General features: G+C 35.8%; 1 protein-coding gene across 1 annotated transcript in view; it reads right to left on the bottom strand.

Moving 5' to 3' along the window:
- Nucleotides 1-15,285, bottom strand: part of KIF18A (kinesin family member 18A) — a 37,239-nt gene that overhangs the window by 16,921 nt on the left and 5,033 nt on the right. Inside the window, exons 6-12 of the mRNA XM_003206089.4 lie at nt 12,518-12,715; nt 9,204-9,380; nt 8,377-8,451; nt 8,018-8,127; nt 3,883-4,045; nt 1,344-1,508; nt 83-204 (exon numbers count right to left, since the gene is read on the bottom strand). Coding sequence (XP_003206137.4) covers nt 83-204; nt 1,344-1,508; nt 3,883-4,045; nt 8,018-8,127; nt 8,377-8,451; nt 9,204-9,380; nt 12,518-12,715 — 1,010 coding nt within the window. The remainder of the gene's footprint in view (nt 1-82; nt 205-1,343; nt 1,509-3,882; nt 4,046-8,017; nt 8,128-8,376; nt 8,452-9,203; nt 9,381-12,517; nt 12,716-15,285) is intronic.

Raw genomic sequence — 15,285 nt, 5'->3', positions numbered from 1 at the left:
AGTTCTATAGATAGGTATTCCAAAGTTACAAATGCCAAAATGGAAGTTTTAAAGAGGCCTCCTGTACTGAAACTGTACTTACTTCTCCATCTGTTTATAGTGCTGATCTTGAAGCGACAATAGAGATAACATGTGCTCAATCTGGGCTTTCAAGTCCTTAACTTCTAGGTTTAAGTGGCAACACTGAAGATCTTCATGCAGTTCCTTAGGAAATTAGCAATGAAAAAAAAAAAAAAACAACAAACTACTGTAGACCAAATTATAAGTGAGAAACTGAAGCATAAATGACAAATAATCATATTAATAGGCGATCTATTGAAATGTAAAGCTAAAATGTATCAATAGTATTCTAATAAATTCATTGCAACAGATAGGTGTGAATTACTTGATTTTAATTTACATGCATAAATATTGTTTTGTTAATTTCCTTTGACAAAAAGGTGAGTGTGCTCTAATTAGCTCTAGGAGTCTAGCAGGCACACATGTATTTACGTGTGCATGGCCAAAGACACACTTGTTTCTTTTCCTATGGATTTGCTCCATATTTGGATTTCAGCAACACTGACTGGAACAAGTCTTCATTGTATTCAGTCATCTTCCTGTGATCCAATATTTTGTTTGAAATACTTTAAAATTACCTCTTACAGTATAAAAAAAATTTTAGTCATCCTAATACAAGTATTCCATTACCTGAGTTATACAAGTGCTCATTACACAATGTAGTTCGAGCCAACCTAATTGCCAGCTGAAATCAAAAGGCAGGGAGGAAAATCCCAACCCTTTCTTTTCCTCATCTGTTTTTTCCTGTACATGCTTTCATCCCTCCCCTTCTGCCAGCTCTGGTGTTCACCTGGGACTGCATCAAGCTCGAGTTGCTAAAACTTGGAAGAGAGCTTAACACGATTTCTTCCCTGATTCTCACCTCTCTCGCAACCTTGAAATGAATGTGGTGTTTTTTTGTTTTTTTTTTTGCCAAGATAAAAACTAGGTTAGGCATGCTTAGACAAGCATTAAGACCTACTGTGAAGGCAAGAACAGAAGTGTAGGGCAAGAAGTAGGATCAACTCTCAAGCAGCTGTTCTCAAGCGCTCAGCCATACCATCTATTTACTTTTAGAATGTGTTTTTACAGGTAGTTATACACTTTTACACAGAATGATTGTACAAACAATATGATACCTTTATGGAGAAAATCTAAAATACTTACACTAGATTTTGAAACCACTCTGAAAGAATTAGTCACAGTAAAAATCATAAGCGAGATGGAAAGAAGAAAAATCTATTCTTGAGTCAAATGTTGCTCACAAAGCATGAAACCTGCCCTTGAAGTGAAAGGCCTTTTACCTTTGGAATACAGCCACCTTGATCCAGGAGGCGCATTTCGTTTTCAACGCGATGCAGCCAATTGGTATTTTCCTCAAAGTGTTCCATCTTCTCCTCTTTCTTCTTCTGTATATGTGCACAGTAGGTTCTAAGCCTTGCAAGCATATGATCCCGCTTGCAAGTGGCCTAAAATTGAAAGATACACAGCGTTTAAAGCGGCAACTTTCATATGATGTTTCCTAGCATCTCTCTATAAAATTATTCCATATGCTTACACAGCAAATATTTTGCATTTTTGGCTAGTTTAATAAAAGTAAAAATAGCTCATTCTCCTTATGGAGCATTACTGAACCACATGTAAACATTCTCATACTTTTTTGCTAACTTTTCAACATGTTTATTTGCTTCAACACTTGGTGAGCAGAACACAGAATCAGCACGGCAAAGAGACCTGAACTGTGTGTGTGCTCCAGGCAAAGACTAGACTCTGGTCAGAGCTTCACTTAGCAGATAAGACAGTCTAAGGAAAAAGCAGAGACTGAAGAACCCAGAAGGTCAAAGTGAGCTCCTCAGGGAAAGTACCAAGAGAAAGAATTGTCAGACTACAATTTCAGTGGCTGCTGATTCCTGCTGTCCAGCAAGGCCAGGAAAAAGCTTTCAAGACTGTTGAAACAGAGAAAACCAGATGTGTTATTTTGCATTCTGGTCTTCAGTTTTTACGTGGTACAAGAAAGGCATGTCAAATGAAGATGGCATTGACAATACCCTACCATTTAATGAACCCTTCTAATAGGCCCCAAGGAAGAAAAGATGTGACATTACTATGAAATAGAAAAAAGGCCAATAAAGCATGCTAGCTATATAATTGTTTTAGAGGGCATGACTTCTGAAACACATCCTCCTGGCCAAGACACTTGGCTCCTACTCTGTAGTATAACTGCATAAATCACATGAGATGGAGAAGAAAATTGTCAGTTCCAGACTGAAGAACTGGGATGTACTCAACAAGTAGATTCAACATAGGCAATTGCAGGAGGCAGAAAAACTGAAGCCATGATTTCAATGCTTTTGAGGACTACATTGCTTTTAAAGGTGGTAAAAACCATAATGAAGCATCAGAAGTGGAGGATTTCATATTGAATGCACCTTTTAAAAGCCTATAAGAGTAGCAGTATTTGCTGTATCTTAAATGAAAGTACAGATTGCAAGACTGATAAAGAAAGCTTCAAGATACGTTGGGTCAAAACTGCATGAAGACTTCCTTAAACTTAGTAAGGTCAACAATACTGTAGGTACAGGAAAACAGTCAGAAACAGGGGTAATAAAGCAGAAGAATTAGGCCAGAGTACGTAAACAGAACTTTTGAGCATACAGAGCTTGAGTTCTAGAAGGGCTGGAATTCAGAGAAGTTAAGTAGAAAATGGGATGATCAGTCAGGATTAACCAAATTTCCACTAACTGAAGTGTTGCAAAAATCTCGTCACCCAAAAAACATTTGCAACAGCAGAAATTAAGGGAACAAACTCAATTTCATAAAGAAGCAAAACAAAAATAATATTATATTGAATTTAAGTTTTCAAATTGAGGTTTTTCAAATGCAGGTAAGAAAACATGCTTTACATTAACTTGTCTAAAGTGATTATATGCAGTTACTGAGCACAAACAATTAAATGGAAAACATCTAGCTGTGCCCCATTGGACAAAAGCATTACTTCAGAGTTTCTATGAGATGAAAGAATTCTAGAGTGCGTTAGTCACTTGAAATGTCTTAATGACAACCAAAAAACTTGTGACACGTTTTTCCATTTGGACCAAATGTCTTGTGAATTACTGAAAAAATTAGTAACTTGCAAATTATCATCTTCAGCTCAACACAGACCGTTACTGTCACTAATCAAAATCAGCCCCACTCTCAGTTTCATAAGTACATAAAGCATTTAAGTCAAACTGTATCAGAGAAATTAAGATACTACATGTTACCTTGATCTTCTAGAAGGAAGTGAGCATTCAGTGCAACAACATCAGTTGTTAATACTTAGCCTCACACTCTTGAGTTAAATTTTATAGCAATTAAATGTGATTTTGGCTCACATGACTTTGCCCATAAAGAGCTATTCAGAGAGCTTTCTGGTGACTAGCGGAAACAGTAAAAATCTGTCTTGTTTAGCACAAGGTCAGTGTTTTTCCCTATGAACAGATTAGTAATGACACATGGTTATATCAGTTTCATAACAGTTTCTATGGCTGTACCATCCACATATTATCACACTGTTTTTGGACGAGATCACGGTGAGTCTCCCAAGGCATTAAGTAACTACGACACTCCAACCTGCAAAAGGTTAAGCTGAAAAAAGTTTTCACAATTAGCAGTAATAAGCAAGAACACAGTTTATGTTGCAGGGGGAAAAAAGCCTAACTGGCATTACAATAACATTTTCTGTATTAACGTTAGAAATATTATCTGAGTGTTAATCAGAGTGTCCCATATCAACAGTATAAATAACAAAGCACTAGCTAATTGTTTAAGTTGCATAAACACTTGAGGATTTAGACAACTCACCTTCTCTATTCTTTCTTCGGAGCACATCAGTTGAATTTGTTCATGATACTGTTTCTGATAATAAGCCTTCAGTGTACTGACTTTCAGCTGCATTTCCAGCTTTAGGTATTCTTCTCTGATTTCCTCACGGTTTGCAAACACATTTTTAAGAATTCCTTTGTATCTATTACAAGTGAAGTATCACAATGAAGATAAGCGAGTGAGCTACTAATACTTTATTATTTTATATATTAAAAATATATATATATATATACATATAAATTTATATATGTATATATATATAATATGTACACACACACAGGCCATCCTTTACTTTGGGAAAGTCTCCAAAGCAAGCTGTAAACCAGAATATGCATCATTCCTTACCACTTATCAGGCTAATAGGGGAAACAGTGATGGAAGATACTTAGAAGTTACTCCAACTAGACTGATGTCTAAATGGACTCTAAAATCTGCTTATCCCTACTCTGCAATGCGAATTAGAGTAACAAGCATAAGGAGAAAGCCTAGAAAGATTACCACATTGCAATGTAAGTTTGTGGTGGTACTTTCCCCCTTCACTCCCAAATACTGCAGGTACAGTCCAGAATAGCCAAAAAGATGCTGCATTTGTCAATCATGACACCAAGATAATTCTCACATAAGATGACAGTTTAACATGCAAGTGTTCTAAAGATGTGCAGAATTAGATTGTTATACATTGTTTATTACAGACCATCAAGAAATGCTGCTATAAAATAAGGTACTATAAAATTGAGCATAGGCTGAAGCAGAGAACAAGCTGAAGAGACATTCTTGCCATACAGTTAACTTTTAGACAATGCATTTCAGAAGTAGTAATTTCATAATCTGGGGTCTGAACAACCCAAACTGTCTTATTACTTGCATTTTAAGAACAGAGCAACTCTTTTCTATAGTTTCAGAAACTCAGGAGTCTTGCCCAAAGTTCTCCAGACAATGCTATTGTATTGATGTAAAAATCTGTACAGACACAGTGAATTTAGAAATATTTCTTTAAGGAATAAGATATTCTACTGCAGATCATGACTGCTTTTACTTTACACTATTACTATCTATACAAACAGTCACCCTATGAGTGAATGTTTGCACAAGTGGCTGAAAATTTTTTTTTGCCTCCACAGTATCCATAGAAACACGGTCCCTCCCACCTGCTTTGGAAATACAGCAGTAGAGAAGTGATGGCAAATTCTATTCATTTTAACAACAGTCAAACTCTGCAAAGAGTTCAAGTGAAGCTGCAGAATAGGTGTAGTTGTGTAGTTAAAGATCAGTGTCCCAGCTATAGTATCAAGCAGAGAAGCCTTTGCAAAACTCCTGCTTTGAAATGCATTTCTTAGTAAGCATACTTTTCTTCCTGTGAAGTAATCTTCCCTATTCTTCACTTAAAAATGTTAGAGTGAAGCTGTAAGCACATGCAGGATATAATTATCTCTGGACTACCTACTTTCAGAGCTCACAGACCTATGTATGGGTGGCAGAACCAAAGTCAGTGTCCACGATCTGCATCAGTAGGCTGAAGACTTGAAACTTTGGCAGACATCATGTCTCCCAGCTTTAGTCAACAGAAAGCACAGGAATGATTTCTAGGTTTGCAGGAGCAAGAAGAGTAATCAGGTGAACCTGAACCTCTTTCAGATCACACTGGAAGATGTCTCTGAGGATTTTGAGGCTTAGCCTCAAAAAAAACCATCATGTGATTCCATTACTTAGTATGCTTTAATAAAATTCTTAAAATACCCTTAATTTAGGGATACGTGAATTGATGTACAGTCAAAACCCTAATTTAGAGAGGAGAGAGAAGAATATAGATAAACAAAGAATGTTCTTCACAGAACTGTGGTATATATGCCACGGTAGAAAAGTGGTAATATTTAGACAGGACAAAGTAATCCATTAAATGACCTCTTAAACTTACAGTTAAATAAGGAACTCGTCCAAACTGCTAACATTTTGCAGATAAGAATGACACTTTACCATCTCTTTCCAATAAAATATCAAGCTTGTACTTTATGATGAATGAAGAGACAACCAATATCCAGTAAGTAAAAGCATTTCCCCCTACACAATTTCTTCACAGGTTTCTGAAGAGGTTTCACAAGTACAGCTAAAGATACCTAACAGCTGTAATTTCTTTGGTTTTCATCCAGACATTTGATGCTAACAATACATCTCTAAACAATATATAATAAATTTCTTCTCCTTCAGCAGATAAAAAACACATACACAATGAACCTTAACAAGCTTAAGCTTAGCCAAACAAACGTAACAAAGATTACCTCCTTTCCTTGAAAAATCTCCAAGATCCTAATCTGTTGCTAAACAGTCAAGTCTGCCTAAGAGTATGGAAGATTTTATACTAGCTCAATTTCAATGAAATCTTGTTGGGTACTATTTTAGTAAACATTTCTTTTCTTGCACTAACCTGTAATTTGAAGAAATGGATTTTTACTGTTATCTCAGAAGGTTTTCCCAGATAAAAAACACATTCAAGAGGCCAGAAAAAGTATTTACTGAACTAAGTAGGTGGATAAATATCAGAAATATGAGATATTAAGGGACAGACCCAGTGAGACTTTCAAACCAAAACCTAACCTTCGTGGAATATACTGACTTGTGTAACAAACACATATAAATATCTTAAGTATTCTCTTGTCACACCGGAAAAATTGGTAGGAACATCATGAAATCACCATGAAGGTTGAGAAATCTAAAAGCAATAGGAACAAAAAGCCTACTAATGTGACTGAGTTTCTACGTGAAAGAATAATTCCAGTTCCTGCCATTCAAATCTCACAGGAAGGGTACTATTGATGAAATATTTGTCAGCCATAACAGCATCTGCTGTCATTTAGGCATTCTACATTGTCAGCCCACAAAAACAAATTATTGTGGCTTTGCTGAAAGCTGGCATTCATATATTCCTCTGTTCCTCATCCTGAAAGGTTACTGGTAAAATAGTTAACCTGGCTGTGCTCAGAAACAACAGCATTAGAACTTGTATATAGATTTATTATTATTATTATTTTAAATATGCAGTAGAATATTAAATATGCAGTATTATGCAATATAGAGTATCAATTTCCATTTGACAACATGTTCCTAGAATTAACAAACAGAACCTTGCAGAAACTCTACTATACCTCTCCCAGAAACATATATCTCTACTAGTCTAGGCTTAACCAGTGTATTGATAATATATCTTAAAAGCTATAATCTCTTACAAGTAAAAAAGTTATTTTCCCATTTTTTAGGTTAAGAAGATCAGTTTCTCATTAACAAAAAACAACAATTGTTCTCTCTTATACAAGGACTGTCTAGTTTTCCAAGTCCTATAGAAAGGGCTTGCATCACCCCACAAGATTATTCCAGTTACCAGGAGGCTTTTTTATCATGCTTTTCCCTTTTCTTAAGCATACTGTATTATTTTATTACACTGCCCTCAAATGCAACACTAATCTATACTGTTACATTTATTCTTTTTCTGTCCGCAGCTTACTGTGCAGCCTACATATATTTAATAATTGCATGATTTATTCCTTCTCTACGCCATCCCTCCCCCAGCCTTATTTTTTCTCCTATTGATTATCTGGCTGGCAATTGTTAGTTATATCTTATTAGCAGACGTAGTGATTTTTCAGTGTGAATAACAACACCTTAGCGAACAACCCTAAGCCAGTCAGTAAACACTTCACAAGAAAGTAGTTATAGATATAAGACCTTCATCATAGATCTAATTCATGATGTCGGTGAGTCATATCAGCTTCTTGATGGTCAGGCTACGTGATTATCCTACAGTATTTTGTTGAGTAGTTTGCCTAGTAAGTTGAAATACTTCCTCAAGTACACAGCACTTGTTTCATTTTAAATTCACCTTTTCAGCTTTTCTGAACAGGAGTGGCAGTACTGCACTACTCTACCTAAAACAATGTTAGGAGTTACAAAACCAATACTGAAAGAGTAATTTCATTCCACAGATGATTTAATTTTTTTATTATATTGTTATTTTCTATTTTATATTATTTATTTATATTATATGTTATTTTACTATATATTTATTAATTATAATCAGGCAAACCCCAGTCTTGAAGGAAAAATCTTCACGTGATCAATTTACCTTTGTATTTCTACTTGCTGATGGTTTGAAATTACAGAAGAATCCTGGCTTTGATGGATGCTTGCTGTCTTTTCTTCGTATGTTCTCAGTTTCTCCTTCAGCATCATGATCTTAAACAAAAGAGGTACCTTTTAGCTGGATTTTTTTCCCCTCAATTTTTGAAGCAATCCTTCTGTACGTTTGTCTTAAGGCACATTACCAATAGCACTAAGTGATATCCTTTTTGAAAAAATGAACATTTCTTAAATTTACACAGAATTATTAGGACAATATTTGCCTTATAAGTTCAATCACATTATTTTAAAATTCAAACTTGTAACAATTATATGCCAACATTTTAACAACAGATTATGACATACCTCTTTCTTCTGTTCATTGCAAATTTTAACGTATTGGCTTATGTGGCTGTCCAAACTAACAACATTACTCTTCAACTGTTAAAGAAATGAAACAAATTATAATTCACAAAGGAGATTTTTTAATTTCCCTGCATAAAAAGAGACTGTGTTTAAGTACTACATAATTGCCTTTGCACTATACTCTGAGGAAAGGGACGAATATATTTCTGGCTTGGCCACAAAATTGAACTTTTTAGATTTTGCCATGATCTGCTAGATATAGTTTTCCTCAAAAGAGCAATAAATATTAAAAATAAAAAACTATGCAAAAAAAGGAAATTACAGTAAAAACTCCATAGTATGTGAAAGAAATTTTGATATCACAGTACAAAGGATTATTAAAAATTCACAACTATCTAAATAGATACTACAGAGCAGAAGACAGGCAGCCACAATGGATTTCCACTTGTCAATATAATCTCATTCAGATTCTCAGCTCCAGTTGAATCCTACTTGTGACAGAGCTGGACTGGCTCGTGCACAACTGTTCAAACACTTCTTTCATGGGCTTTACTGATCTCTGAATACATAATGGTAAGACACTGAAACTGGTTGTGGATCTCACCAGTTGAAGATTATTTCTAAATCTGAGGCTCGGAAGACAAAATCTTTTCAGCTCACTCTCAGTAACAAACACTCAGATGAAGAAAGAAGAGACAACAAAAGAATTTTGAGGAAAAAAAAAGTTAAGTAAATTGAAAATAGTCTTCTGAAAGAAATAATAACCCTTCTCTTAAGAAGATATTACTATACTTTGACAGAAGATCAATAAATACCAATATACTCACAGAAGACTTAATATCCTTTGCTCGGTTTGCATATTTAAGAGTATTATATGTATCATCATAAAACATAAAAGATGGGCTAACAGCAGCTATCATTATTGTTCGGCAATTTCCTCCAAGGGAATCTTTCAACAAACGAGTGAGCTTGCTGTTTCGATAAGGAATGTGTTGTTTCTTGCTCTATAAAGAAAACATTGTTATGTATTAAGCAGCTGTACTTTAAATATGCTTAAATGTTTGCTTACCCTTTCAGGAATACCACTAAACATGACAAACAGACTTAGAATCTCTCTTTTACATAAGTTAACCTTCCTCAAAATCACATTTACAGCTAAAACAATCTGCTTTAAACCTCTTAAAATTAATACCTCTATAGCAGAATTGTTGGTCAGGTTACTTCCTAATGTCTGTATATATAACAAAAAATCTTATGGTGTAAGCAGCTAACATAAAGTAGGCTATGCTAAAACCATTTCAGTTCAGAGTGATTGAAGTTGTGAAGTCCTTCCTTTTAAGATCCCTATACTCAAAGCATTATCAGCTACAGCAAGCTGCCAAGAATTTTGACCAGTTGATTTTTGATTATTTGCACTGATATTGACTCAACCACCTCTCCAAGCTTGAGTTTGCTCAGTAAAGCTCCTTCCTTCGTTACATTTACAGTCTCCATCTCATAGTATAGAAGCAATTAGTACCCCAATCCCATACTAAATACGTCAATGTGAATTAGCTTACTTATATAAAACAGTGCAGGTTCTAAATTCTGCCTTTTACCCCAACAAGATGGTGGTGAAAGTCTGCAGCTTTGCCAGGCAGCATAAAAGGAAATAAAAGCTTTGATCATTCACCCTATTTGAAAGGAGAAATTGCTAGCTGAGAGGTGCAAGCTACGGATTTGAGTTTGGCAAAAATTCAGGATGTTTTGTCCCCTCTCTCATACAACTGTTCATGCCATTTCCCTTGAGCTGCTGAGCCAGATCAGGAGAATAATTTACTGCCACAAACGAGGTGGGCACAAGAACACAAAAGACCAATCAAATCCATAATGCACACCTCGTCTCCTCCTTCAAAATAAACTCTGGGACATGGAACCCAAAACAAAAATGGCATTTCCTGATCTGGAAAACATGACCCTGTTGCCAGCAAGGTAGAAAACATTAGTAGCTGAAGGCAGGAAAGCCTGATAGAGCAACCCCCTTGACTGATGAGTTGAGATTTAACAACTTACTACTGACTAGAAGGGCAAAATTCTAATACTTCAAATCTTTGCTAACAGTCCTCACAAATAACTGAAACAGCAAACGCTCAATAATGCTCTGATGCTTGTTTTTCTGTCTTGTGTGACTATAATGGAAAGTAACTGAAGGGAAGTACTACAGTATTCACCTTAACTACATCCATTGTAATTCAGCTGAGACTGTTATAATTATCTTAAAACTGTTTTATTAAATACCTATACTTTTTTCTACTGGACATTTGTACCAAACAGGTAACATCTTGCATATTGATTTTCTTCAACCTAAAGCAAACATACTCTACCTTACAGACCCCACCCAACAAAATATTAAAATAGGGACAAAGCTTAAAAATAAAGTTTGTTGAAACAGGGTAATACTTTGAAAAGATCAAAGGAAATACAAAGATTCCAACTGGACTATTTGAAAGTCAGCTTATAGCAAGAAGATAAGAGAAACAAAGATGAGAAAGAACATAGCATTCACTAGAAAAGTAGATAAGGAAATGCAAGGCCCTCCCAGTCAATGCAGGAAATAAGTGCACAGCAACAATCTCTAGTAAGAGATTTAATGACAAGACAGGTTTGGACATATACAGTGTACAATGACAATACTGGAAAGGAAAGTATTCTTTAAAGACAGGTGGGAACATTAGCAGCAGTATGAAAACATACTTTAGGGAAGCAATCTTGAAAAAAATCAGAGAGGAGAAATGTATTACAATAACCAAGTCATGTATACAGAAAGACAAAAAAAGTAATTACAGAAGAAACAGGAAAGCAAGCGTGTCCATGAAAGCTTTTCCTGATGCACAAAAAACTATCTTGTTGAAAAGCAATTGATAAATAATTGTACCATTTCAATTCTGCTTTTCAACATTTATTTGAAGTTCTCATGCTATTGACAGTACAACACATTCAATCAGATGATGTCTATTAGTTTAACCACGAACTGAGGTGGAAAGAAAGGAAATAAGTTTCTCCAACAATACATTACAGAAAGTCCCAAGTAGCTCTTCTTTTTCCCTTCTATTAAAGTGAAAAATCACAAGTATCCTTTCAAAGTTGAAGATTAGTAAGGTGGCTTCCATGTACAAAACATACTGCCTTTTTACCAAATTAATGAAAAGAATCCTCAAATGAATCTCCACTATGAACTGGTTAGAAAGTTATCCATTAATTCCTGTTACTGTGCAAAATGTGTGTTTCACAAAATGGAAAGAATTAGGAAGAAAGAAAAAAAAAAAAGAACAAGAAACAGTTCAGATGCACATCATCAAGCCTAATAGACTCATACATGGTTGATAACGGAGGAATTTCTTTACTATGAGTGTGGTGAGGTGCTGGAACAGCTGCCCAGAGAGGCTGTGGATGCCCCGTCCATCCCTGGAGGTGTTCAAGGCCAGATTGGTTGGGGACCTGGGCAGCCTGGTTTAGCACTAAATGTGAAGGTTGGTGGCCCTGCACGTCCCCCCTGCAGGGGGGTTGGAGATTCATGATCTTTGAGGTCCCTTCCAAACCGGACCATCCTGTGATTCTGTGATGATGGGCAGAATTCCTAACAGTTGTAACAGTTGAAAACCTCAGGATTTCTGTTCTGAGTTTAAGCAACGCTGTATAGGATACTTTCATTCAACACTCTTTTTGTGAAAGGAAAAACCTAACCCTGTAGTTTAGCTAAATAAACCTTAAGGCAATCCACAGAATGGTTATTCCAATCATCAATATAATCAGATATGAAATGAGGATACTTAAAACACATTGTTTCTCTTTCATATGGAAATTACTGTCAGCATCAAAGCTCACGTGGCTAAAATTAAGCAACATCAGATGATTCAGTAACTAAAAGGTTATAAAACAACTCCCTCCCTATCCCACCCCTCAGCAGAGTCTACAGAGGCTCTATTTCTTAAGAGAATAAAGGCCCTATTACATACATTTTCTGATAAACTCCACGGTGACAGACAATGAGGAAATTATAAACAAAAAGTAAGAGTCAAAAAGATGCAACACTTAATGCTTATGTTCAAAAACATTCCCACAAAACTAGAAGTTGAAGACAGCTTGGGAAACCACCACGTACCTTTGGATCTGCCAAGGCATTAATGATATTTCCAAGAGCTAGCAGGGAGCGGTTAATATTTGCTCCTTCTCTAAAACGAGCCCCCTTAGCATTTGTGGCACTGGCACGTTCAGATCCTGCGAGGTCAATGAGGGACATTTTGGCGATTCGAACATTTTGACTAATGCTAGCTATCTTGTCTTGTTGTCTTAAGTAAATCTACAAGGCAAAAAAAAAAAAGTTAGTAGACCACTATCCAGTGTCTTATTACTCTAAGTTGATTTTACAGTGCAACAACTGTCGTCAGAAATTCTCATGGGAATCCTTTTGCATTCTAAATTAAACCTTTCCATACTCATCAACAGACAGTTTGTCCTAATGTAACATAATTTCTGACACCTCAAATTTACCTGCTTCAGGTAGGAAAAAAAAAATTGGGTATGGTTGTATGGTTGTGTTTGGCTGGGGAGCAGTAAATTTTCTTTGTACAAGTTCATATGTTGCTGTCTTTCAGATTTAGGACAGTTGAACACTAATGTTTTCATATTGTTGAGTAGTACTTATAAAGCATGAAAGCCTTCTCCATTTCTCAGTCAACCCCTGCTCCACTCCAGCCAGTCAGCTTGGAGTGGGCAAGAAGCTAGGAGGGGACACAACTCGGAGAGCAGACCTCATCCAAATAGTGATATATTTCATGTAACATCTTAACCAGTGACAAAACTGGTTGCGTTTTTCCAAAGCAATAACTTTTTCTGTCCTCTTCCAACTGTCTTTATTTTGAACCACACGGTTTCCCCACTCACCTCTTTTTGCCCTTCATACTTTCTCATATTGCACTGTGGGGGAGTAAACAAGTCTATACCAAATGTAAATATTAAATATTTCTGCATCAAACAGTACAATCAAGACCCATTGTACTATTTTAGTAAGATCAATATACAACAAGAGAGAAAAGCCATTTCTCTGTATTTATCATCAGCAAGGAGGTATTCCAGGCTGGTAACACTAACAAAATCCAGTTAACAGCCATTAGTCAACTAGAGAAAGGTGGAGTGACAGCCAAATCATGTTCTATGACTCAAGCTTTTATCAAAATCCAAAAGATATAGGAAATGCCCCAAAGCACAATCCTCCCCACTTCTTCATTCATCAACAGAACCCTTTCAGTGTTGTGTAAATAAAGGAAATAGCTGCAAACTGACATAAGCAATTACTTACAGTACTAGCTGACTAGTTTGTAATTATTTCTTAGAGATGCCAGTGCTGCTAATAAGGACCTCAGGTAGACAAAGCATCTAAAATCCCCCCTTTAAGAAGTGTATGGCTGTGATTAATACATGTGAGCTGCAAAAGCTTACACTACTTATTTTTTTCAAGTCAAATGCTTTCTTTAGAAGTATTTTGTAAACAATCCTTTCAGGGTTAATTGTACTCTTTGATGCATCATACCATTTTAGACGTTCATATACGTACAAAATGAAAGATACTTGTAGGTACCCGACTGGTACCTACAGAAATCAATGACCACGGTGCTTTTGTTTAATACATTACAAACAAGGAGCACCATACATTACTTTTTATGCATACATCCACAGAAATCGAATTTTTTGTTCCTACAACATTTAGGTTCAATAGGATCTTTCAATTCATTATGTTTTTACTTTATTGCCAACAGTTAACAACCCATTCACCTTCAAGCACTTTTGTTCCAACCCGTTCTCTAAGGAGAATTAATTTGCAACAACGCGTTTAAAGAAAGATCAAGTCTGCACACAGGATGTTTCTTTTGGTCATACCTTCCAACAAAACTGCAGTAAGATACAAACATACTCATTCTGTCAATACAGTTTATTTCATTTGGTGCTTAAGCAATTTTTGCTAATGAGTAAACATACCTACACTGAGATCAATTTGCCAGGGTAAACAAAGAATGCAGGCTGGAGAAGATGAACTCTCCAGCATCTCTATTCACTTAATTGCTTGCCTTTCTGTTAAAAATACCACTAGACTGCAACAGCTACCTAATTTACTTAATTGCTTGCCATTTTTAGAGATGAAGTGAGATGAATGCAAAGCCTGCCTGATGAAACAAATCTGAACTCTTTGCTGTCAAGTAAAAGTGAGGATAAGACACTTCAGCCCCAAGTAAACAAGGAAATCAGCTGTTTGTGCTCTGACCTCAATCTGTGGCACTGCACTTTGTGCCTTTTTAAAGATGCACACATGGGTGACCATGCAGCAATCAAGCCACCCAATCAGTACAAATTCATTGCTTTGAATTTATGAACATAGGCAAATAATCTGAGGAAATGAGAAAGGACAATTTCAAACAGAAGCCTAAGCTATAGGAAAACCAACACTTTTAGTGAGGGAATTTTGCTGTTAGCTACTTCAGAAATATGTAAATATGTCAAACATTTACTGTTACTTATCGTCAATAATAATGACTGAAATTTACATCTGGAGTACTTGTTTTACAGCTGTTTGTATTTGCATCATCTAAATGATAATATCAACTTTTGACTATCATTATTAAGCATGGCCTCAGTTTGCAGGTACAGTTATCAACTGTCTAACAGTTAAATAATACCAGGACAAGAGCTCAAGTTGCTTTGTAATATTTTTCAACCCAGGATAGCAACATATAAATAACAGAAGATAATGTGATTTGCCATAGGTAGCAGCCAATGCATCAAGAAGCTTTAGCTAACAGGACTCATTTTTATTTTTTTTTTTATACCAGTTTGTATTCAAGAGCAGTTGGAAGGAGATTGTGATAATCTGCAAGC

This window comes from Meleagris gallopavo, chromosome 5 (genome assembly GCF_905368555.1).
Source record: "Meleagris gallopavo chromosome 5, MGAL_WU_HG_1.1, whole genome shotgun sequence".
Taxonomy (NCBI): domain Eukaryota; kingdom Metazoa; phylum Chordata; class Aves; order Galliformes; family Phasianidae; genus Meleagris; species Meleagris gallopavo.
The sequence above is the reverse complement of the archived record's forward strand: the minus strand, read 5'-3'. Positions and strand labels throughout refer to the sequence as shown.